Here is a 25,136-nt window from a genome sequence, read left to right as displayed (position 1 = left end):
CCCGCCAATGTTCCTCAAAAAATCGACAAGAAATTTTTCTTCACGGTCGGGCTCGGGACAAACCCTTGTAACCAAAAGAACCAAACATGTCAAGGACCAAATGGAACAATGTTTGCAGCCTCAATAAACAATGTTTCTTTTGTAATGCCAAATACAGCCCTTCTTCAAGCTCATTACAAAGGGCAATCTAATGGGGTTTATGTCCCATTTTTTCCAAATGATCCTTTGATTCCTTTTAATTACACTGGTAGCCCTCCAAACAATACTATGGTTAGTAATGGGACAAAGTTGGTCGTGTTGCCTTTTAATACAAGCGTGGAGTTGATAATGCAAGACACAAGTATTCTTGGAGCTGAAAGTCACCCTCTTCATTTGCATGGCTTTAATTTCTTTGTGGTTGGACAAGGATTTGGGAACTTTGATCCTAATAAAGACCCTCCAAATTTCAACCTTGTTGATCCCGTTGAAAGGAACACGGTCGGTGTGCCATCAGGAGGATGGGTCGCTATTCGGTTTCTCGCTGATAATCCAGGTTGGTAAAATCAACTCGGTCTAAAAGCTTAAACTGATACATTACGAACATGAAAGATTTCAACTTTACCATCATGTTTATCATAATCATTTATTTTTTTCAAAATTAAGCTTTTTGCTCGACACCCATTTCATTTTTATTTTTGAATTTTAAAAATTTGTGTTTGTTTCTCGGGTTTAGGGTTTAGGGTTTAGGGTATATATAACTAAAGTTCATATAGTTATAAAATAAGGTCGTTTTAACACCGTTTTTATTTTGAACTTTGACTAAGAGTTAAAGGTGTTCAAAAGACTTTGATGAACTCGATCAACTCAACTCAACCTAATTCATATGATTTAGGTTCGGTTACCAACTGGGTTGGTTCATAAATTTTCTTATAATTATTTTAGGATGAACGAAACTAACCCGAATTTATTGCAGTTTTTCTTTGTAATATATGTGTACATAAGTACACATATAATTGTACATATATACGTACACATATACACACACGTATATTTAAAAATAAATAAATAGATGTTTTACCTAATCTAATTCAAAGATTTTATGGTCGGGTTGTTTGAGATTAAAAAGTTGACAACCCGAACAATTGGGTTGCATCTAAAAAATTGTCCAAACCCATAAACACTTCTATTAAGAATTAACGTGCAAAATTGAGTCTAGAATTAACGTACACAACGTATTCATTAAACATTTGCTTTCTATAAAAGCTAATTTATTTTTGTTTGTGTGTGGATATATAGGAGTATGGTTCATGCATTGTCACTTAGAGGTACACACAAGTTGGGGCTTAAAAATGGCTTGGTTGGTGTTGGATGGAAAGCTCCCTAATCAGAAACTGTTGCCTCCACCAGCTGATCTTCCCAAATGTTGAAACCATAAACCAACATTTCTTTGCTGTTGTTCTTGTTCTTGTTCTGTCCTTTTGTTTTGTCTTAGATTGTTTTTTTTGTTTGGAAAATCATGTCTTTAAATTATCTTTTTGCCCTTATATCGATGAGGATAAGATGTGTGGACGAAGAGTGTTGTAGCAATTTGTGATGTGCTAAAATGGCAATTTTATTGGTTCGATTAACGAGTTTGGTTTCTAAATTTCAACTAAAATTTTTAGAAAGAAATTTAAATTTTTAGCGAATACAAATGTTATCGTGGATGAATAGACGTATGATACACGAGTAAATGAGAGGTACATGAATGAATCGAGACCACATTTGAAAATTGCTTCTAAGAAAGACGGACCATAATTGAAAATTGCTACTCATACCACTAACATGCATTTTGTTTTCGATGACTCAATCATAGGAACTTCATAGTTAAATTATTTTGTATGGAGAAATCTTGTGGTGCGGATGACCTTTTGAAAATTTTCTTAAGAAATACATGTTTGAAATAAAAATGACGGAAAAGATTTGTGTTTGTCTATGGAGTTAATCTTCCTTTTTAAAAACAAAAAGTGAGTAACGTGACTATGTCGTAGGAAAATACCAGAGACATCAGATATCGAATCCAATTTTTAAATATTGGGGACGGGACCCAACAAGAAGATGGTTTAAAGAGAAGCTTGATGGTTTATATGCCCTACGAATTATGTAATAATTTATGGACACTAGCGATGACGATAGATATAATGGCCCGAGCCCACCGCTAACAAATATTGTCTGTTTTGCCCCGTTACGTATCATCGTCAGCCTCACAGTTTTAAAACTGTCTGGTGGAGAAAATTTTCCATACCATTATAAGGAATGCTTCATTCCCCTCTCCAATCAATGTGCCATCTCACAATCCACCTCCTGTGGGAGCCTAGCTCCCACTGGCACACTACCCGGTATTTGATTATGATACTATTGGTAAAAGCCTAAGCCCACCGCTAACAAATATTTGTCTGTATTGAACCGTTACATCGCCGTTTGCTAAGAAGAGGTTGTCACACCTTTATAAGGAATGTTTCGTTCCTCTCTTCAATCGATGTGAGATCTCACAATCCAACCATCTTGAGAGCTCAGCATCTTTGCTAGCATACAGCTCGATATCTGGCTCTGATACCATATGTAATAGCCAAAGTCCACAGCTAGCAGATATTGTTTAATTTAATTCGTTACGTATCGCCATCAACCTCACGATTTTAAAATAGTCTGCTAGGGAGAGGTTTCCATGCCCTAACAACAAATGTTTCGTTACTCTCTCCAACCAATATGGAATCTCCCAACATTCTCGCTGACACACTGCCCGATGTCTAGTTTTGATACCATTTGTAATACCCCAACCCCACCATTAACCGATATGACCCATTTTAGCCTATTACATTTTGTCATCAGCCTCAAAATTTTAAAACGCGTCTGCTAGGGAGAGATTTCCACACTTTTATAAAAAAAACGTTTCGTTCCCCTCCCCTACCAACGTAAGATCTCACAACATAACTCTACTTAAAGAAAAGAAATGCATGTTGCATCCATAACACTTTAAACCTTCCTACGAGACTTTACTTCTAGGTTTTTTCTTTCTTGCCTGTTGTTTAACGATCAAGCTCGAGAACTCGGGAATCATCATTTTAAAATTTAATCTTCACCACAAACTATATAGACTACATGAATCTAAACTTTTGAACCTAAAGTAGATCTATTTTAAGCATGGTTACATAGTGAGCTCAAGATCCAAATGAAAAAGAATTGTGAGCAATCATTCCCAAGAGGGTTGGTCCCAATTCAAAATCATTACAATTCATGAAACATTTAAAATCTGATAGCTTATTGCTTAAGTTTGTGGCAAACCATATAAATTTCTTTACAAATAATTTATATATTAATATTTATATAAGTGAAAGTTAAGCAATGATGATCATCTTTCAAATTTCTGCTTTCACAAGCAATCTATCTGCTCTTACATCTCATCTCCTTTTATCTCTCTAATCATTTCTCTATTGTTTTCAACAAAGGTAAAACAAGTTCATCTTCAAAATTTTTAAATAATAATATATAATATTTTTAAGAAAAGAATCCAATAAATAATTTTAACGAGAATGGTTGGTCAGACATTTCAGACAGATTAATGTTAGGATCGCACAACAATGCACACACTCGATCTAGATGAACGCAAAGAATAGTGAAGAGAAAATGCAAGAAGAGCTTTCGCTAAAAGATTTGTATTGATGACTTCACGTACATACGGTGTAATAACCATCTATTATATATAACTATCTATCATATAAATAAATTTTTATATAGCTATTTATTATTTATGACAATTTACTTTATATGTCATTTATCATATAGAGCTTTAGTATGTATAACCGTTGATCAAGTTATAAATAAGCAGCTGACTCTATAATACATTTGACTTTCATGGCTTTTTATCTGTGAATTTGTAGATTTACGAGAAAAATGATGACCTACACATAGAGGTAAAGACTACATATCGATGCGGAATTTGCCGCACCCACTTCAATGTTTTGATTCGGAGAGTGAAAGCATATGAAAACTTAAGGTTTTAANCATAACACATTTGACTTTCATGTCTTTTTATCTGTGAGTTTATAGATTTACGAGGAAAATGATGACCTACATGGTAAAGACTACGTATCGATGCGGAATTTGCCGCACCCACTTCAATGCTTTGATTCGGAGAGTGAAAGCATATGAAAACTTAAGGTTTTAAGAGGAACAATGACCTTACTTTTCTTTGATCAGAGCCTCAAATATGTCAATTGTACTTAAACTGTTAGATCATAATAGTCGGTAACAACATTTCTATTCTTATCGCTGTTATGGAACCGTACATGAGATTTTCACCTTGACTTCTCGAGGGCCATAAATAAATCTAAGGAGTGTGCCAGATTATTTATCTTAGTACGTCGTTTTCGGGAATAGTCGAGGATATAAAAAAATAATAAAAGTACTTATGAATTCATCTCCTCCTTTAATAATAATAATAAAAAAATCGTTGTCGGCTAATAACTTAATTATTTACTAGAATATTATTTATATATAAGTTTGATCTAGACGTTGTCTTCGTCCAAGTCTATGTCAACCAATCTATTGCTCGTCCTTCAAAAATGATGTATAGGTCTCAATATTTTATTTCCTTCCTCAGAAGACGACACTAATAGTTGATGGCAAAATTCAGATAGGGTAACACACCTAACCTTTACGTACCTTCAATAGTGAATAGCTAGATTTAGGAAGAAGATGATAGTCTTCGAGAGAGAAAATATAGACTTACTTTCTATCGGTCATGGTGATATATTTATATGACAAGTTTGACCACATCCATTTAGGTCGCTCTTGAGATGGACGACCATGACAAAGCTAGGGTTGGCCTTGGGACGACCCTGTATCCTAGGTTTTGCCTCGAGTTAAATTTTTCCTTGGTCTCACAGCTCGAGGGTATGATGAAATTCAGACCAAACCTCCGATCGCCCTCAACTTGCTAGTTTTGGCCTAATTTTTATCCATTTGTTTGCTTTTTAAACTTGTCTAATCTAGATTTATATATATTCGAAACGACTCATTAAAAACACGATTTATCCTAATTAAACGATCTTTTCATTAATTATTTTGAAAACGATGGGAAAACAAACCATTTTATTTAAAGAAAATGAAGAAAAAAGCTTGTTTTTTATTGTCGCAAGGTATAAAATGAAGTAAGAGTAATGAAAGCTTTTCTTGTTTTGAAAAGATCCAAAAATAATGATTTCAAATACAATATAAAGTTATAATTTTACATAAAGTTTCATCTCTAATTTAACTTTTTTATTTGTTTAAATAAATTATTAATTATTAATGGTTACTAAAAGTTTAAAATTCTTGAACGGGCCCATTCTCCTTGCTAGCACCCTGTCTAGTGTCCACTCCCCAGCGTCCTCGAGGCACACGGCCTGATGTCTGTCTCTGATACCATTTGTAACAACCCAAGTCCATCCCTAGCAGATATGGTCATATTTGGTCTTTCCCTCTTAGCTTCCCCTCAAAGTTTTCAAGAAGCGTATGCTATGAAAATGTTTCCACATTTTATAAAGAATGTTTCGTTTTCCTCTCTAACTGACGTGGGATCTCACAGTTTCGACCCGACCTCCCCATCTAATTCGTCTTTTAATTTGTTTCAGACATTTTTAACCAAAATCTGACACAAAAGTTTAGAGACCAAAATGATACTTAAACAAATAATAATAATAATCAAAACAATTTATTCTTACAAGCTTTTTTTATTTATCTTCAGCCTTACAGTTTGGATAGTTTGGCTAGTTACCGTCAGCCTCACAATTCTAAAACTGGCCTACGAGGGAGAGGTTCTCAAACCCTTATAATAATTACTTCATTCCCCTCCCCAACAAACCTGAGATCTCAAATCCACCGGTCCAACGTCCTTGCTGGCACGCTGCCCTATTTGGCCTTGTTGGCACACTGTCCTATTGTCCTATTTGGCCTTGATACCATTTGTAATAGCCAAATCCTATTAAATATTGTCAACTTACTAATTTTAAAAAGCATTTATTAAAAGGAATACTTAATTCTCCCCTCTAACCGACGTGGAATCTCACAATCGTTCATGAAAAGAGCAAAGCTTCTCCGAGCTATGTCCTAACGCACCCTCTTAGAAGCTTGACGTAGACACCTAACTTTCCCATCCTTTATCTCAGCTTTGTATAAAAAGGCCCTTTGGGTCCTTTCCTCTTGGCCACCAAAATAATCTTCTTTTTTTTTTTTGGTGTTTTTGGCAATCGAGAGGGAAGGATCATGAACAGCCTCTTCTCTCTCGTAATCTTCTTTCTCTACCTCTTCGTTGGTGGCAGTTATGGGCAGTCGCCGGCGGAGGCTCCGGGACCGCCGCCGCCGATGAATATATCAAGAATACTGGAAAAGGGTGGGCAGTTCAGTATTCTGATAAGGCTTTTGAAGAGCACTCAAGTGGCCAACCAAATCAACACTCAGCTTAATGACTCCAATTCTGAACTCACCATTTTTGCCCCCACTGATAATGCTTTCTCCAACCTCCAATCCGGTACCTTTTTTTTTTATTTTTTTTATTTTATTTTATTTTATTTTATTTATTTCCCCGATATATAATTATTGAATTTAATTAGTATTAGTTATTTCTTTAGTCATAATAGATTATTTTAATATTTGATTTTAGAGATGTTCATGGAATGAGTCGGGAATGTGGAAGCTTTTCGGGTCTTTATTACCACCTCCTAATTCATTTTCTATCTCTATGAAATTTTACATTTTTTTTTCCAAGAACGGATTTTTTTTCACCTTTATATCTATTAAAATATTCATTTCAATAATTTTTAATTGATAATTTTATTTTCTTATAAAGTTTCTAAAAAAAAAAATAAAAAAAAAAATAATAAATTTAATAATTTTTATAAAGAAAAATTTAAATGAGATCAGTTGGGTTTGGGGTAGGGATCAAGACGTGAGATCTGACCTTGGCGGGAAAAGAGAACGTAGCGTCTTTTATATAGGTGTGGAAACCTTTTAGTAGCGGACGTGTTTTAAAAACCTTGAAGGAAAGTCTGGAAGAGAAAGCTCAAAGAAATAATATTTGCTAGCAATGGGCTTGAACCGTTACAAATAGTATCAGAGTAAGACACCGGGGTGATGTGCCAGTGAGGAGGTTGAGCCCTGAAGGGGGGTGGACACAAGGCGGTGTGCCAATAAGGATGTTGGGACTCGAAGAGGGTGGATTGGAGAATCCCACATCGATTGGAAAAGAGAATGAGTGCTAGCAAGAGGATGCGCGGCCCTGAACGAGATGGATTGTGAGGTCCCACATCAGTTGGGGAGGAGAACGAACATTCTTTGTTGGGTCCCGAACAAGGGTGGATTATGAGATCCCACAACTGTTGGGGAGAAAAAATGAAACATTTTTTATAAAGATGTGAAACCTCTCCTTACCGTACTCATTTTAAAAATTTCAACGGAAAATCCGAGAGCACAATATCAATTAGGCTTGTGCTGTTACACTAGAAATATAATCTCTATCCCGACCTTTTTAACCTAAAATTTTTATATGCGATTAACTTTTAAATAGTTGAAATAATTGAATGATTGATGAATACAAAACAGGCACACTCAACTCCCTCAACGACCAAGAAAAAGTAGAGCTTCTCCAATTCCACATGATCCCAACTTTCCTCTCTCTCTCAAACTTCCAAACAGTCAGCAATCCGGTCAGAACTCAGGCCGGCGNGTCAGCAATCCGGTCAGAACTCAGGCCGGCGACGCCTATGAGTTCCCTCTCAACGTCACCACCTCCGGCAACTCCGTCAACGTCTCCTCCGGCCTCACCAACACCTCCATCTCCGGCACCGTCTACTCCGACAACCAGCTCGCCGTCTACCAGATCGACTCAGTTCTCAAGCCAATTGGCATCTTCCAGCCCCGCCCACCACCCCCGGCTCCCGCGCCGGAGAAGTCTAAGAAGAAGGCCAAGGCCATTTCTGAGGATCCCAAGGATTCGACCAATGACAACTCCTCCGCCGTTCCGCTTGCCGGAATGTCGGCCTTCTTCACCGGAGCTGCTGCCGTCGCCGGAATAATGCTGGTGTGGATAAATACCTGATCTAATTTTCAAGGTGTATTGTGGGAGAAGTTTCATCTATTGCTTTTGAAATTGGTTTTATTTCTGTATTATAAATTGATGTTCGATTGTGTTGTTTTGTTTTAGGGTTTTATTGTTGATTTTGTTTTTTCTCTTTTAAAGTTTGTGTTAAATTTATTTTAAGAATCTTTATGAGAAAAATTGTATAATATTTTTTGTATTAAAAGATTTTGTTAGCACGATGGTGAAGAAAAAGTGAGCCACCGGTCAGTTACAAGATACTATCAATACCGTCTAGACAATTAGACATCCAACCCGTAATCGCAACGACCCAATTACAAGAGCGGAGCTCTACCAACTGAGTTATATCCCCTCGAACCAAGTGGGGCCTGCATGGAGGAGTCACATGCTTCTTCTATTCCTTTATTCTTTTCTTTAGCATAGCTGGGCATCCTGGACTTGAACGAGAAACCTAGAAACCCTAAAAATTTAATAGTGACTAAGTTAGGTAAATATGGTAAACAACTTAATTTTCGTTTTTTATATTGAAATTAATTTAATTACATAAATTTAAAATGATAATTGAATTATGTAACGAGAATTGTTGCTCTTGATTTTGGCTTGATCGTAGTTTTGTTACGACCTCTTTTGTGTCGCGTGAGATTTTGCTTATCCATCGCTCGTGGTTATCCATTTTGATCTCTTCAATTACAATGTTGTTGTCCCTCGTGAACACCAATTGCAAATCTCTGATCATGCACCTACAAACGTTGGCTTAGTCGTTTCTCGACTCGATGAGACATCATCTTCGTGGTAGAAAAATCGCCACTTGCTTGAATGTCTTCTAAGTCGATAGCCTTCACTTCTACGCACCTTGATCGTGCCTTGACTTCCATAGATCGCCTAGAAGAAGTGCGTTGTCACTATGAGAACCCATATCGCACAAAGGAGAAGCTAGTCTGTTCAAAGTGTTTGGTTCAACGATCATTTTAGAAGGTTATGAATTAGTTGAATCGTTCAGTTTGTTTAGATCAATCAGTCAGGTTCAATTAGATTAGATTCTTTGATTCAATCGGATTGAATTTGTAGGATCACACATGGGTTGGAGAGAGAAACGAAACATTTCTTATAAGTGTATGGAAATCTCTCCCTAGTAGATGCGTTTTAAAACCGTGAGGTTGATGGCTATACGTAACGGGCCAAAGTGAACAATATCTGCTAGCGGTGGGCTTGAGCTGTTACAAATGATATCAAAGTTAGACACTGGGCGGTGTGCCAGCGAGGACGCTAGGCCTCAAGGAGGGTGGATTATGAGACCCCACATCGATTGGAGAGGGAAACGAAACATTCCTTATAAGGGTGTAGAAACCTCTCCATAGTAGATATATTTTAAGTTCATGAAACTGATGAGATACGTGATAGGCTCTTGGTTATGGTTTAACAAGTAATTAGGCTGTTTGGAGGTTGAGACGTAAATGAAGCAAATAAAGACAATAATTATTAGCTTAAAAGTCGATAATTTGATTCTTACTCGGTATTACTATAACGATACATTTAACGGGAAGCATTAAAACGTGGGAGACTCGTGCGATGGAAGTAAAATGATTTGAATGCTTACCATGCTAAAAGCTACCTACCAACCAAAAAGGAAATGAACAGTTCTTATTAGTACATGTGGTGTTCAAAGTGGGCGTTTGTGTTCCAAGCTACAATCAATTCATCCAATGCCTATGAAATCATGAGATGCACCAAAATGGGACACAATGTCCCCAACCTGACCATAATCAACCATTTTGTTGCCCAAAAAGTGGATGCATAGCTAGAGGATGACATGGACAATAAGCAAGACGCTTAGGCTGGGCCAACGTACTACAAAATTTTACATCGGTTGGAGAAGGGAACGAAACATTTTATTTATAAGGGTATGAAAATCTCTGTAGCATATGCATTTTAAAATTGTGAGACTGATAACGATATGTAATGAGTGAAATGAACAATATTTGTTAACTATGGGTTTAGGTTACTACACGTACCAATGTAAAAATCGAGGAATCAACTGGTGCCCAATCAATTTTAGACTTGCTCCTTGTTTGCATGGGATGATCATTTTGAGTGATAATAGAAGAATCATTGATATGAACGACAGCTAGAGAAATATCACCATTCTTGCTATTAGAGGTAGGGGCGTTCTTAGGTTGGGTTAAGATTTGGATATTTTTTTAGACCCATTTCATTTGTTCACATTGTAAATGAATTTAAAAAAGAGAAAGAAGTCAACAAGACCAAAATTAAATCCAATTATAAGACGATGTTGTTCACAATATTACAAATGGGGAACAAGTTTGGAATACAATTATAAAACAAAATACAAAAAACTCTAAAATGCAAATGTAAGTACCAAAATAATAATAATAATAATAATAATTAAATAATTAAATAATTAAAATAATAATTCCACTCACCCGTCCTTTCTCTCTCAATTCTCTAAATCCCAAATCAAAATACTGGATGCATCGGTGGTTACTACAATGAAAAAAAAAATATCAACAAACAGATTTAGAATAGTAAAAAAAAAATATCAACAAACAGATTTAGAAGGAGAGCTGGAGATTTAATTATTGGAGAGAGATAGTGTATCAGATCTTTTTTTCATTTATCCAAATCATATTTTCTTCTCCTTTTGTCTAATTAATAAGAATCAGTCCTATTGTTCCTGCCCATTTATTTAGATTTTGGTTATGAGGTTATAGAAAATTAACTATGATTGAGACTAATATATGTCCATAAAAAATAGAGAACAGAGAGAAAAAATGGAAGAGAGAAGTAAATAGAAGACAGAGACAAAAAAAAAATGGAAGATAGAAGTAAATACAGGACAGAAAATTTATCTATAATTTAAATGATAACAGAATTAAGAAAAAAAACAAGAGAAAGAAAAGATCTGGAAGGAAGAATTAATGAGAAGGCAAGAAAAATATACAGAGAAAACTAGAGAGGAGACAATTAATGAGAATGCAAGAAAAATATAAAGAGAAGATCGGAGAGGAGACAGAGTATTGTTAATCAAATCAAAAAATATATATATATATATAGATAGGAGGCCAAATACTGTAATCAAAATCAAAATCAAAAGGAAAGAAAGAAAAGAAGAAATGCGAAAATAAAATAAATAAAGAGACAAAATCAGAAAAAAAAAAAAAAAAAAAAAAATAAGGAGACAAAATCAGAAGAAAAGAAAGAAAAGAAAGAAAAGAAAGAAAAGAAAAAATAAATAAATAGAGAGAGCCCGAAAAACTAAACTAGAAAATACAGGCATACACAGGAAAAAATAATAAAGAGACCGGTCAAAAACTAAAAGAGAAAATATAGGAAAGGTCCAAATACAAAATCAAAAGAAAAAAAAAATACTGAGAGAAAAATAAAAGGGAAGAGTGGGGAGCAAGAATCAATCCGAATTTATCAATAATATGATTGGGTAAGAATAGATTTGGGAGTAAGAATCGAACAGAATTGACCAATAATATGATTAAGTAAGAATCGATTAAAAATTGGTCAAGAATATGTTTTGAACAAAAATTGAAAGAAAAAGTAGAGTACAAAAGAATATCATAAGACAAGAAAGTAGTCACTCGAAATAAAAATACAAAATGAAATCTTAATATAAATAATATATATATATATATATATATATAATATGTATATATATTTAAATGTATATTATAACGTTCCAAGACTTTATTCATGCAAAGTCTTTAATCTCGCATGAAGTTTAGCAAATGAAGAATGGTAAGAGTTAGAGAATTGAACATGAAATTGATGTCATAGATTCGTATAGGTTGACTTGGATACAAAGGGAAAAATCGAACTTTCATTAAGGATAAATTGGTGACACCCGTATAAGCTAATCAGGTAAGTGGCCTTACTATAGGATAGGCTAAAAATTGTATGAACTGTGTCGTACGATGCGGTATATGAGTTATGATGATGTATGACTTATGATGATGTATGAGTTATGATGATGTGTGGGTTATGATACCTGATGATGTGCTCAGTATATATATATATATTGATGAATGTCGTACTTGATATGTTTGATGCACTTTGTGGCAATATGATGAGTATGATGATTGCGTGACGTTTACCTTAATATGATGATGTTTTCCATATTGAGCATGCTATATGATGATGAGTGTCATATTGTATCATGTCGTTAGATCGACATAGAACACAACCCTAAGAGCGTGAAAATGATGTTAATGTAAATATCCACGAGTATGTGTTACCTAGAGTAACAAAGAGATGAGACTAGAGGGTTGTGTCAGAAGAGACATTATGATGGATTTAGAGGGACCTCATGCATATTGTATGTTCATAAGCATAGGGCTACTTCCCCTAGAGATGATGAGTGCGGACGCGCACCTTATGATGAGCGCGAATGCGCACAGGTGCGAAAGCACACAGATGAGGGTGTTCATGAGGCGCATGACACTATGGGGTTCCGCTGACCTCCGGACGTCGCTACAGATTAGCTTGACCAGAGGGTCCAGGGGGTGTGCGAGCGCCCTGGGGATTCACACTCGCACGTGTGAGTCGTGTGTAGGGAAGTACTACACATCCAATTTGTCCGAGACTGGAGGCCACCCCTAAGATGATTAGAGATAGGTCCCTAAATCATGATTGCATGTGTTTGCATTTGCATGGCCCCTATAGTGGGGCCACTTACTGAGTATTCTTTGAAATACTCAGGCCGTGTGCCACATCATTTTTCAGGTAAAGGCAAGGCGCACTTGTACGGAGGACGGCGGCATCGCGAGCAGAGACTGTGGCACGTGCATAGGGTAGATTCATATTTAAATTTCTAGTCTTAAGTTAGAATAGGTTGTTTTGCATTTCATTGTTTTAAATTATTTTGTATTTGTTTTTGTTTTCTCTAAATTTCAGTATTTCATATTTAAACACGTAAGACCATGGCTGTGTTTTCCAGAGAAGAAGTTGTTTTAAACGTTTTTTTTAAAGTTTACGTTATCAACTATGTTCATGTAAGAGTTATATTTCCGCATTATAGATGAGCATGAGACGTTAGTAGCGACTCTGAGTATGTGGAAATTTAGGGTCGTTATAGCAAAAATGGACTGACACTCTGGAACGATCCCCTCCGTGACCACACAGCTCTCGAACGCTACTCCATGACCTAGCAAGTGACACGAGCTTTACTCTATGCTCTAGGTGTATTACTCTTGTTGTGCATAGTCCTGGGTAGCTACCTTAGCCTACACAACGATTACCGGTATTCGAAATTGAGGCGCTACTTTCAATAGACTTCGTACCTGGTGGAGATAACATGGTGAGTGCTAGATTGCTCGTCATCCATGGGAGGTTAGCTGGTCAACCCATCCCACATGCCATGAAGTCTCCTAAGGTTGGTGGGTGCTACCCCCCAATATGTGCCAGCTCTACTGGTTACTCGCATGATTAACACCCTCCCATAGGATGAATCCTCCATGCACGGTAACCACTGACTGCCCACATGATCAATACCCTACCACACGACAGATCCACCATTTAGGGTAATCCATTGACTACCCGCATGATCAACGCCCTACCATAAGGATGAATCCTCCATGCACGGTAACCACTGACTGCCCACATGATCAATACCCTACCACAGGACAGATCCACCATTTAGGGTAATCCATTGACTACCCGCATAATCAACGCCCTACCATAAGGATGAATTTATCATGTAGGGTAATATATCAAACTAGTGAGTCACACATCCCTAACCAGTCTCACGTATAGATCAATGGTACCGTATCAAAATGGAAAGGGAAGTGGGGGTCCTCAGACACTATACCGACTACTATCAGCCTATGAGACTACCTTTGTCATTTTTGGATGTCGTGGATGTTTGCCTTAGGGCGTCTAAGCAGTTTAAATCCCATCTCTCGTATCCAAGATGTTCGAGGTTAGCTCCTTGAGCCTAACCAATCCCTAGGTGCACACATATCTAAACTTTTGATCGCTCACGATCCTGGGGTGCAAGGTCTACTAGAAATGTATTGACCTGGGTCAACATGTAAACCGCACTAGCTGTAGCGTCCTAATCTCAACTAAGTTCTCTCATGCATACTTTGCTAGGGAGATATTCTTATCGATCGCCTAAGCATGTAATCCATGATTTAAAATTCACCTTAGTAGTATCGAGGGTCTAAGGAGGTCTATTGGATTCCTAGGGAGGTTAGGTGGCTTAACACGGACTTCTGAGTCTATGCTACTTTGTTCTGACTCCTCAAGTCTTTCTTAGTCTAGAAGCACTAGGGTTTAGACTCTCTAACCATTGCTTATGATCCTAAGGTGCTCAGTCTACTAGAGACGTTCTGACCTAGGTCATTGTCTAGCCAACCTAACTCAAATGCTCTAGCTCTATGAAGATAAACACAGCATACAGGGAGATAACATCCATCAACCACCCAGAGCACAGATCACAATAGCTCGCATATAAAACATCATTTTCTTTCTTGCCTAGTCCAATACATAAAACAACATGGTTATTGAAAATTTTAACTTAGGGGGCATAACGGAAATTTTACCATGACATACTACATGCTCATCCAAAAATGCCCTCTTGAAGTCCTTAACGTGTATTATCTAACTACCTAAGGCAAGGAATGGTCACATGCTAGTACGTCCTAGCGATCCCTACAAATATTACTTGGATTACATGTGCCTCCCAAGCTAGATTTCCATGTGTTCAAAGCTCCAAAATTTTGAAATCTCTCTCTCACGTTCTATCACGTGCGCATTCGACTCTTTCGTCAAAATTTTCAGATTTCTAAACCAATTTTCTATTTTTTTCTATTTTCTTTAAATTTTCATAACCTGCCATCAACAACTAGAATTAACTTAGTTTCTTCACAACAACGGTGAACTTTTAATTCATTTTTACTAAGGTATTTTTCTCATAATTTTTAGTCAATCACAATAAATAAATAAAACTAATCGAGTTCAAATATCGTCAAAAACTAAAACTTATAGAAAAATTGAGTTTCTTGATGTTCATTAGGATTCAACTTTTGGGTTCAAATGAAATCCGACTTCCATAATAAAACTTGTGCAAAATTTACCTTCTCTTCTTCTTTGATTCTTAACAGAATTGAGTGAAACAAAGGTGTATGTACATATATAAAGAGGTTGAATATGGCTTTTCCAAGATAGGGCTCCTTCCCATCTATCTTGACCGGGAAGAGGGGAGACCCTTGTGGAAGCCCTGCCCACCCTACTTTATTTTGCGGGATCTCTTATATTTAGGATTCCTTGCTTCCCGAACTCGTAACTAGGAACCAGAAGAAGGTTAGTAGTCTCTGTCATTGCATGTCCTTCCTTCTCCTTTGCTGAAACGACCCTAGCCCCAAACGGTAGTGTCATTGAAGCTTCTACTTCTCGTTCATTCCCTTTTGTCTCCTTCATCTATAAGCCTCACTTGATTTCCTTGAAGGATTGCCTGAATTGCGTTGGCCTTGTCCTACTCCAAGGTGGCCGATAATAGGTTATTTCGCCTGGGGCCATATGGCCAAGCAAGTCCAAAATAAGCCTCAACTAAGGCCCAAATAGCCTTGGTCAATAGCTTCTAGGCAAAGGTCTCAACTAAATCGATGAAAGTTTCTACATTCTTATAACAAATATTTCGTTCTTTTCTCCAATTAACGTGAAATTTCACAATTCACCCCTTCGAGTCCAAAAGTTTTTAAAACGCGTCTACTAGAAAAAGATTTCTACACACTTATAAGGAATGTTTTGTTCCTCTTTTCAACCGATATGGGATCTCACAATCGACCCCCTTTGGGGTCAGCATTCTCGCTGGCACAATACCCAGTGTCTGGCTCTGATACCATTTGTAACAGCTCAAGCTCATCACTAATAGACGTTGTCCATTTTGACCCGTTAAGTATCGTCGTCAGCCTCACAATTTTTAAAATGCGTCTATTATGGAGAGGTTTTCATCCCCATATAAGGAATGCTTCGTTCCTCTCTCCAACCAATGTGAGATATCATAGTTTTATGGTGTTCAAGTGAATTAAGTTGTGAATCCAATTGGTGAAATCGACTCCTCAACACATGTTTCCCACTGATGTACTCATTTACTCTAGCTATCGTTAAGTTTCATTTTGTAGCACTTACGAGAACTATATAAAAACTTAACCCGACACTAGCCGAGCTAGGCATTTTTCTATGAACGTTCTCTTATCAACCCCTTATAAAACCCCTCTCCACCAAATCAAAATCCTTCTAAGCCAGTTAGGGCTACAAGACAAAGGTCCAAAAAAGACCAAACTTTTACCCTAACCCACTGTTGTTTGAAATGGATAGCCATGTATTGTAGTTGAGGGTGGCTGCTGCAACAACACTTAATGAATATGTGGCTCTTTGTGTATTCTTTTTGGTGCATTCTTGGAACCTTGTCTTGTTTTATTTGTATACGCCTATGAATCATTACAGCCTTGTCTTGTTTTATTTGTATATGCCCATGAATCATTACAACCTTGTCTCTTTGGACTTGAATTCTTCCCTACTTGCTCTCAAAACCATGAGCCGTTTTCTTGTCTCTTCCAAAGCTGTCTTCTTCTTTGTTGTTTTTTTTATCTTTTTTTACTTGGCCCTACTATTTTTTTCAACAACAAAAATTAACCAAATGTTATTTCTTAAAAATGATTATACAACATCATTTATAAATCTTATTCTCGTGTTAATTTACGTATATAATTTATCTAGTAAATGATGTTTACGGTGGTATGTTTTTCAGTTCTTACGTTTTTCGGGCAAGAGTGTTCATATAGGTTGGATTGAGAAAATCTTTTGGACCAACCTAAAATTTTTTGTTAGTTGGAAATAGAGTTCATAATCTAACCCAACTCGTTCATCTGTTTTCGGGTTCGTTATGAACTCAACCCAACTGGGTCAGATACTTATCCACAATATTTGTTACATTAATAACTAAAATCTCATAAAACTCAAATATAAAATATTCACAAGTCACAACGCATCACTAGCGTTGGTTATAAATATCAAATAATCTAAAATTTCATAATAATCTTAAAAGTCGAGTAGGGTAGGGTAGAATAGAGTTGTAACCCTATTTACGGGTTGACTAGGTTGCATTGACTAAAAAATGTCAACTCCGAAACTGACTCAATCGTCCAACCCAAACCCGAAAAAAAAATCTAACCTAACTCAATTTCAGCTTGGGTTCGGTAGTTCAAGTTGGTCGGACTCTTTAGTCATTTAAACACGTTAATTTTGAACTCATTTGAATGGAATTATTATAATTATGGCTTTCCCTTTTATGTAACTAGGTGGCCAAGTTGTATCTAAATGTAGTTATCTTCAATTAGTCTTTTAATGTATTATGAAATGCTTTGAATAACTTAGACTTTTGAATAGAGATAGAAATTGAATTTTCCAGCAGCCATGGCCGGTGGTTTTCAAGCTTCTTGTTGGTAAGGAAACAAGGCATGCTAGATAGAATTGGGGGCACAATACAGTACATGATTTTCAATGAAGGCAACTTTTCATTAGTGGGGCATTTTTTTCAATAGCCCTCTTGTTCTAGGGCTCCCCTACAACATTAAGGCATTCCCAATAATAATAATCGAGTATCTACCACTAGTAGATATTGTCTGTTTTGGCCCGTATCGTCGTCAGCCTCACGATTTTAAGACGCATCTATTCGGGAGAAGTTTCCACATCCTTATAAGGAATATTTCATTTATTCTCCCCTCCAACTGATGTGGGATCTCTCATCCACCCCCTTGGGAGCCTAGCGCTCTCGTTAGCACACCGCTTGATGTCTAGTTCTAATACCATTAGTAACAGTCAAAACCCACCGCTAGTAGATATTGTTCGTTTCAGGCCGTTACGTATCGCCGTTAGTCTTATTGCTTTAAAACGTGTATGCTACGGAGAAGTTTCCATACTTTTATAAGGAATGCTTTGTTCCCCTCTTCCAACCGATGTGAATTTCACATTAAGAGTCTCTCAATTGTTGTAACCGTTACTATACGTCAAAAGAACTGTCATATTTCTATTCGTTATATTATTAGGACAACCAGAATATTAAATTTTTTACTAACAAGACAACATATCGACTACTATTGAGCTATACTCATTTTGACAATCGTAACATACCTACGTAACAAAAAATAAATGGGAGGTCCCAACATTTTTCGAGGGAGTGGCAACAAAAACTCTACACTTAGCACATAGGCATAATTAATAGAAGCCTTTGATTGAGCCTGTCACATGTTTGACAAACCAAGCAAGTGATCTCTACCATGTCTAAACTTGAGCCCACCTATTCTTAAATGGAGTCTATACACAATAAGTCAAGATCTAAATCTTTGACCCGATCCCACCTTCTCATCATTCTCAAAACCCATGCTCGACTTTTTTCGCTCCGTTCTTACTACTAGTAAAATAGGTCGATTGATTTCTCCTAACCGGGACGACTGAAAAGCCTAATCTTGCTTGTTTGAGTGAAGATCCGACAATTATCAACGTCAGATATTAGAACGTAGCATATAAATGTAAAAGAATTGTGAGATCTTATACGGGTTGGAGAGGGGAACAAAACACATATTATAAGGGTGTGGAAACCACTTTCTAGCATACGCGTTTTAAAATTGTGAGGCTAATAGGCTATACGTAAAGAGTCAAGGCGGACAATATTTGCTAGCGGTGGACTTGAACGGTGACGAGTATTTTAAAATAAAAGAAAGTGGGACCAAGGAGAATTAATGATTGAAGTGAAAGGAGAAGAGTGTGGGGATTTAAATATGATAGGATGTACAAAATGGTTACCATTTATTAATTAAAAGAAATAAAATAAAATAATGAAAATGTTTCACATGCATTGGGTTTGGAGGGCCCAGATTCCCCTTCCTTTTCTGATAGTCATGTCTCCATGCCCTTCACTCTCTTCCAACATGCATTGGCCCCTTCCTTTGACCATTCTCTCTCTCTCTCTCTCTCTCTCTTCTCATTTTAAATATTTTTAAACAATTAAATAAAAAATTCATCTTTTTCTAGCCGACCCGACTCTATGCTCGTATTCAGTAATAATCTTCTTTTGAAACTCGATCCGTTTGAAGAAAGTTGAACTAATGATCAGATTGTACGATGACCTGTATTGATAACTCTCATAACTCTAGTTCACGTCAAAAGTTTGAATTCTATCTTTTAACTGATTCTCTAAATTAAAATATCGAGATATTGAGAAAATTATGTCTAATCCTTTTAATTATTTATCCTTTTAAAGAATAGATATTAATTTTTTTTTTTTTTTTTTAAGATTGAAGTTGACAACGATAAGTAAATAATATCTGTTAATGATGGACTTGAGTTGTTACAGTGGTGTAAGCTAGTCACCCGGAGTGTGCCTGTCGACGATGGGTCCTTAAGGGAGTAGATTGTAGGATCCCACATTGATTGTTTATAAGGACGTAGAAACCTCTCCTTACCAAGCGTGTTTTACAATCATGAAGCTGACCGCGATACGTAAAAAATTTTAATGAAATAAATCACACACGAATTTTTTTTTTTTTTCACTTAAAAAAAAACTAAATTCCATTGCTTATAGAAGAAAATTTTCCAACCCTAATTTGTTAGGATCTTGTTCCATTCTGTGTCACATTTAAACGGTAATTAAGAAAAGAAAAAAAAAAAAAGGAATATTACACGAATTTAATTTATTTCTATTATCCATTATGATGGAATTTTCTTAAGGCTTGTGTGTTTGAGCTGAAATTGAAGCTTTTCACTCTAATGGCGGCGGCTTTGATCACTGTATTGATTGGATCCCGCCGGCGTGAGATGCACCGGCTGATTTCCGACGCCGAGGAAGTCTCTGGTTAAATTCTGCCCTCCAATTTCTTCTTTTGCGCCACCCATTATCGGCTTCATCATCGGACGGCCATCCGACATGACGGCGGTAGCGGCGGCGGAGTTGTTCATTCCATATGCTGTGACGGCGGTGGTGTTGTTGAAGAGAATTGGCGGCGTGGGGGGCGTTCTGGTGGGCCCCATTTGAGATGCTTTCTGGAGGAGCGCGGTGGCGGACATGTGGGGTGGCGGCGGGTACGAGGAGGTCGTCGTTAGTGGCTCGGAAAAGAAAGATTGCTGATTTTCCGGCAAGAATAATGGAGGGTGGTCGGAGAAGGCGGTGGAGAAAAAGGGGTTGGGATTTTGTGGAGGGTCGAGCCAGAGAGGGAGCTGCGGCGGCGACAGTGGCAGTTGCCGGGGCTTGTGGTCGTCGCCGCCATGGTCAGAGATAACATTGGAGTGATTCACGGTGGTGGTGGGGAAGTTTGGCCGGAAAATTAGTGAAGAAGAAGAAGGAGAAGGAGAAAAGTTGTTGATGAAGGTTGGATGATGATTTAGAGTTGAAACTGTGGAGATTCTTGAATTTTCTTCGGCTAATGCATCACAAAATGCTCTGTGAGTGATGAAGCTATCCTTCCTGTGTTCAAAGCTCATAAAAACAAATTAGTTACCCCCAAATTAAAATTTTTTATCACTACAAATTCGATCATTATTTCATGCATTTACGAATCGTTTAACTTCATCGTTGTTTCAATTTCGTTCCTAAAGTTATAGTTTTCGAAGGTATTGAATATAAATTTCTAGTAGATATTGTCCTTTTTCGACTTTGTCTCAAGATTTTTAAAACGGAGTCCAGGAAGGAGAGGTTTCCACACTCTTATAAAGAGTGTTTTGTTCTCCTCCCCGACCGATGTGGGATCTCACAATTCACCGCCTTCAGGGCCTAGCGTCCTCATTGGCCGTCGTTCCCTTCTCCAATCAATGTGGGTCCCCCCAATCCACCTCCCTCAGGGCTCAACCTCCTCGCTGGCACATCACTCGGTGTCTGGCTCTAATACCATTTATAATGACTCAAGAATATTGTCCTACTCAAGGTTTTTAAAACGTGTCTGCTAGGGAGAGGTTTCCACACACTTATAAAGAGTGTTTTGTTCTTCTTCTCGGTCAATATGGGATCTTACAATCCACCCTCTTCAGGACCCAGTGTCCTCGCTGGCACTCGTTCCCTTCTCCAATCGATGTGGGTCCCCCCAATCCACCCTTTTCGGGGCTCAGCCTCCTCGCCGGCACATCACTCAGTGTCTAGTCCTGATACCATTTATAACGGCTCAAACCCACCGTTAGTAGATATTGTTCTCTTTAGGTTTTCTCTTTCGGGTTTTCTCTCAAGATTTTTATAACGCATATGGTAGGGAGAGATTTCTACACCCTTATAAAGGTTGTTTCATTCTCCTTCCAAACCGATGTGGGACGGGTAAAAAAATAGCGGAAGAATGTGAAAGAATGCATGGATTAATAAGAAAATGAAGAAGCAAAAGAGGAAGATAGGAACCTGGAGAAGAGAGTCCCACAGTCACATTTGTATTCCTTTGTCCCACAAATTTTGGAATGAGCCTTCCAATCCGACTGAACAGCATACTTCTTAGAGCATTTCTCACACTTCCACTTCTTCTCACCGTGCTTCCGGCTGTAGTGTTTCTTGATTCCGGTGAGGTCGCCGAGCGCTCTCGACGGGTCGTGGTGAACACAACTCTTCTCCGGGCACACGTACACCTTCTTCCTCACCTCGTTGCTCGTCCTCTGCCGGAGCTTCCATGGCAGGTTGTGCCCTCGCCGGTGGAGCTGCAAATTCTGGTCTCTTTGAAATCCCTTTTTGCATATCTCACAAATGAATCTATTCTTCGCCATTAGAGACTTTGGTGACATTGCTATTACTTCTGCATCGGGATCTGTTTAATTTTCATTAAAAATAACCTTACTTTTAATGATTTTATTGTTTATATAAAAAAAAAATTAATAAAATTTTATGATTTATAAAACTAAGGTACAAATCTCTGTCAACAAAACGAATTAACTAAGCCATAAGAACATGTCTATCTTTGAATTCTCTCTCGACGATGATTAGAAGTAGAAGACTACTAATATGAGAGAAGACGGGCCCTCAAGCAGCTAATCCAGAGAGGCAAACACAGCAACTCGTCCTATTCAAATATTCACGACCACGAAAACCCAGGAGGACAAACCCAGCAACTCGTCCTATTCAGATATTCACGACCAAGAAAACCCAGAAAGGCAAACTGATCAACTCATCCTATTCAGATATTCACGACCAAGAAAACCCAGAAAAGCAAACTCAGCAACTCATCCTATTCATATATTCACGACCAAGAAAACCCAAAAAGACAAACTCAGCAACTCGTCCTATTAAGATATTCACAACCACGAAAACTCAGAAAGGCGAACCCAGCAACTCGTCCTATTCAAATATTCACGACCAAGAAAACCTAGCAACTCGTCCTATTAAGATATTTCCAACCAAGAAAATCCAGAAAGGCGAACCCACCAACTCGTCCTATTCAGATATTCACGACCAAGAAAACCCAGAAAGACTAACTCACCAACTCGCCCCATTCAGATATTCACAACCAAGAAACTCTAACATCTGACGATAATTAAGAATATCAAACGATAATTAAATGATTCAATAACGGAATACCATTGGTTACCTCGAACTCTCCAAACCCAATTATGGTAAGAAAAAAAAAACCCATTTAGAGAGAGAAAAACCAAACCAAAACAAGAACAAAGAAGAAAACACAGGAGGAAGAGTGTGTTAGGTTTGCCTGGAGTTCCTGGTAAATTCCTCTTCTTCTTAAGAGGAACAAGTACTGGATTAGGGTTGGGATTAGGATGGTGTTGACCAATAAGATTGCTGATTGTGGAGAGACCAGAAAGAGCATCAAATTCAGACATCATATCCACTCTTTGTCGGAACTGAAAAACAAAACAACAATTAATTAACATGAAACAACAACAACAAGAACAACAAGAACAGAAGAACAACAAAAAAAAAAAAAAATTAAGTAATTAAATTCATAAGAGAAGAGAGTGAGGAATCAAATTAAAAAGCCACATGCACACAATAAATAACATATTTTCCCCCAAAAAAAATCCAACATAATATGAATCAATCATAGGATTCCTCGAAAACTCATAAATTTTCCTCAACCTTTTCAAACACCTCCCTCAAGAACACGAAAACCCTCTTAAGTTGAGAGAGAGATAGGGAGAGAGAGAGAGAGAGGGAGAGATGAAATCTTAAGAGAATATTTTGATTATTTATCTCTCTCTCTCTATATTTGTTGTCTCCTTATCTAACACGGCTGCTATCCAAAGTCGGTCAGCTTTGGACTCAAATGGACCACTTTTTTTTTTTTTTTTTAAATAAAAATAAATAAAAATTATTTATCTTTATGTGGAATATTATTTAAAATAAAATAAAAATAAAAATAAAAATCATTGAAAATGGAANTTTTTTTTTTTTTTTTTTTTTTTTTTTTTTTTTTTTTTTTTTTTTTTTTTTTAAATAAAAAAAATAAAAATTATTTATCTTTATGTGGAATATTATTTAAAATAAAATTAAAATAAAAATAAAAATCATTGAAAATGGAAGAGGGTGTAGAAAAGCCTTTTATGAGTGTGACTAATAAGGAGTATGAGTGACTTTTTTCTTTGTGCATGTTAATAATTATTTTGTACATTGAAGAGCTCAAAGTTTGTATTTATATGTTGGATATGTCTCTTTTGACCCGTTACATATCATCGTCAGTCTCACGGTTTTAAAACGTGTCTTTCAGAGTTATACAATGGAACCCTGTTTGAGCTTTTTCTTCTGGGCTTCCCTATTACGCGTCTGTTCGGGAGAGGTTTCCATACTCTTATAAGGTATACTTCGTTCCCTTCTCCAATTAATGTGGTATCTCACGATTTGTGCTCGAATCTTGATTTCAGTTAGAGGTAAGGAATCAAAAGCATCTCATTAGAAGACTTCCTACAATACTTATTGAGGATGTATAACAATACGAAATTGATTCTTTCATGGTCCCATCTCTTATCAATAATTCTCTCTTGCAAGAAAAAGAAAAAAAACATAAAACAAAAATAGTTTTACTCAGATTTATGTGTTGGAATAATTTGTCAGGTTAGTTAAATCTTTCCTTTTCTTTTTATTTCAGATTTTGTTACCTTGTTTAGATTTTAGTTAGAAATCAAATAACATAATGGTTCCTGATACATAGCCATTTTTTATAAGAAAATCATAATCCAATGAAAATGGCAAAAAGTACGGTAAAGGTAATTAAAAAAAATTGATACATACTGATTTTTAAAAAAGAAAAGAAAATCAGAATGGATTGAAAAGTCGAAAAGACAGAATCCATTCAAAATGGCTAAAAGTACTGTAAACAGAATTAAAAAAAAAAAAAGAATATGATCCAATCATCATTTTTTTTTTTTAATTTAAGTTTTATTACCAAACACAATATAGAAAAACATGGAATTCGATTTTTTATTGAGTCAATTAAGTTTATATCCAAAATAAGGTTTGATATAAGTGAGAATGAATTTGAAGGAGGAAAGAAACCAAATTTGAAGCTAAGCAGAAATTTGGCTAAGGTCAACCATGTAAGTGGCCTTACTATAGGATAGATTAGAAATTGTATGAGTTCAATTTATGATTGTTTGAGATGACGTACAATGATGCATGTGATATTTATGTTTACGATGTATGAGTTGTATCGTATGATGTCGCACACTAGTTATATGATGATGTATGAGCTATGATGATGTACGATAAAGTATGGGTGTTATATGATGATGTATGATGTATGATGTACTCGATGCACTTGATGGCTTTATGATGACTATGTTGTCTTGCATAACGTCTACCCTAATATGATGATGTTTTTCATATTAAACATGTTGTATGATGATGAACGTCATATTGTATCATGTCGATAGATCGACTAAGACACAATCCTAAGAGTATGAAAATGATATTAATATAAATATCTAATGAGCATGTGTTATTAAGCGTAACAAAGAGATGAGACTAGGGCTGTGTCAGAAGAGATGTTGAGATAAGAACTAGAGGAACCTCATGCATGTTGTATGTACATAAACATAGGGATAC

General features: G+C 36.7%; 3 protein-coding genes across 3 annotated transcripts in view; 2 read left to right on the top strand and 1 right to left on the bottom strand.

Moving 5' to 3' along the window:
* The window catches only part of LOC111782721 (laccase-17), a 5,167-nt gene extending 3,562 nt beyond the window's left edge, over positions 1 to 1,605 (top strand). Inside the window, exons 6-7 of the mRNA XM_023663514.1 lie at positions 31 to 532; positions 1,276 to 1,605. Of these exons, the coding sequence (XP_023519282.1) occupies positions 31 to 532; positions 1,276 to 1,406 (633 nt within the window). The 3' untranslated portion in view covers positions 1,407 to 1,605. The remainder of the gene's footprint in view (positions 1 to 30; positions 533 to 1,275) is intronic.
* A 4,604-nt stretch (positions 1,606 to 6,209) lies between these two features.
* Positions 6,210 to 8,222, top strand: LOC111783154 (fasciclin-like arabinogalactan protein 12). The gene is made up of 3 exons (XM_023664054.1): positions 6,210 to 6,526; positions 7,597 to 7,712; positions 7,745 to 8,222. The coding sequence occupies exons 1-3, from the start codon at positions 6,262 to 6,264 to the stop codon at positions 8,090 to 8,092; spliced, it is 729 nt and encodes a 242-aa protein (XP_023519822.1). The 5' UTR covers positions 6,210 to 6,261; the 3' UTR covers positions 8,093 to 8,222.
* An 11,453-nt stretch (positions 8,223 to 19,675) lies between these two features.
* Positions 19,676 to 23,280, bottom strand: LOC111783034 (protein indeterminate-domain 2-like). Its single transcript, XM_023663910.1, has 4 exons — positions 23,175 to 23,280; positions 22,789 to 22,939; positions 21,498 to 21,894; positions 19,676 to 20,582 (listed from the first exon to the last, which is right to left on the bottom strand). The coding sequence occupies exons 2-4, from the start codon at positions 22,919 to 22,921 to the stop codon at positions 19,886 to 19,888; spliced, it is 1,227 nt and encodes a 408-aa protein (XP_023519678.1). The 5' UTR covers positions 22,922 to 22,939; positions 23,175 to 23,280; the 3' UTR covers positions 19,676 to 19,885.
* Between the last annotated feature and the right edge of the window lie 1,856 nt (positions 23,281 to 25,136).

This window comes from Cucurbita pepo, chromosome LG20 (genome assembly GCF_002806865.2).
Source record: "Cucurbita pepo subsp. pepo cultivar mu-cu-16 chromosome LG20, ASM280686v2, whole genome shotgun sequence".
Lineage (NCBI taxonomy): Eukaryota > Viridiplantae > Streptophyta > Magnoliopsida > Cucurbitales > Cucurbitaceae > Cucurbita > Cucurbita pepo.
Note: the sequence above shows the minus strand (reverse complement) of the source record. Positions and strands in the feature narration are given on the sequence as shown.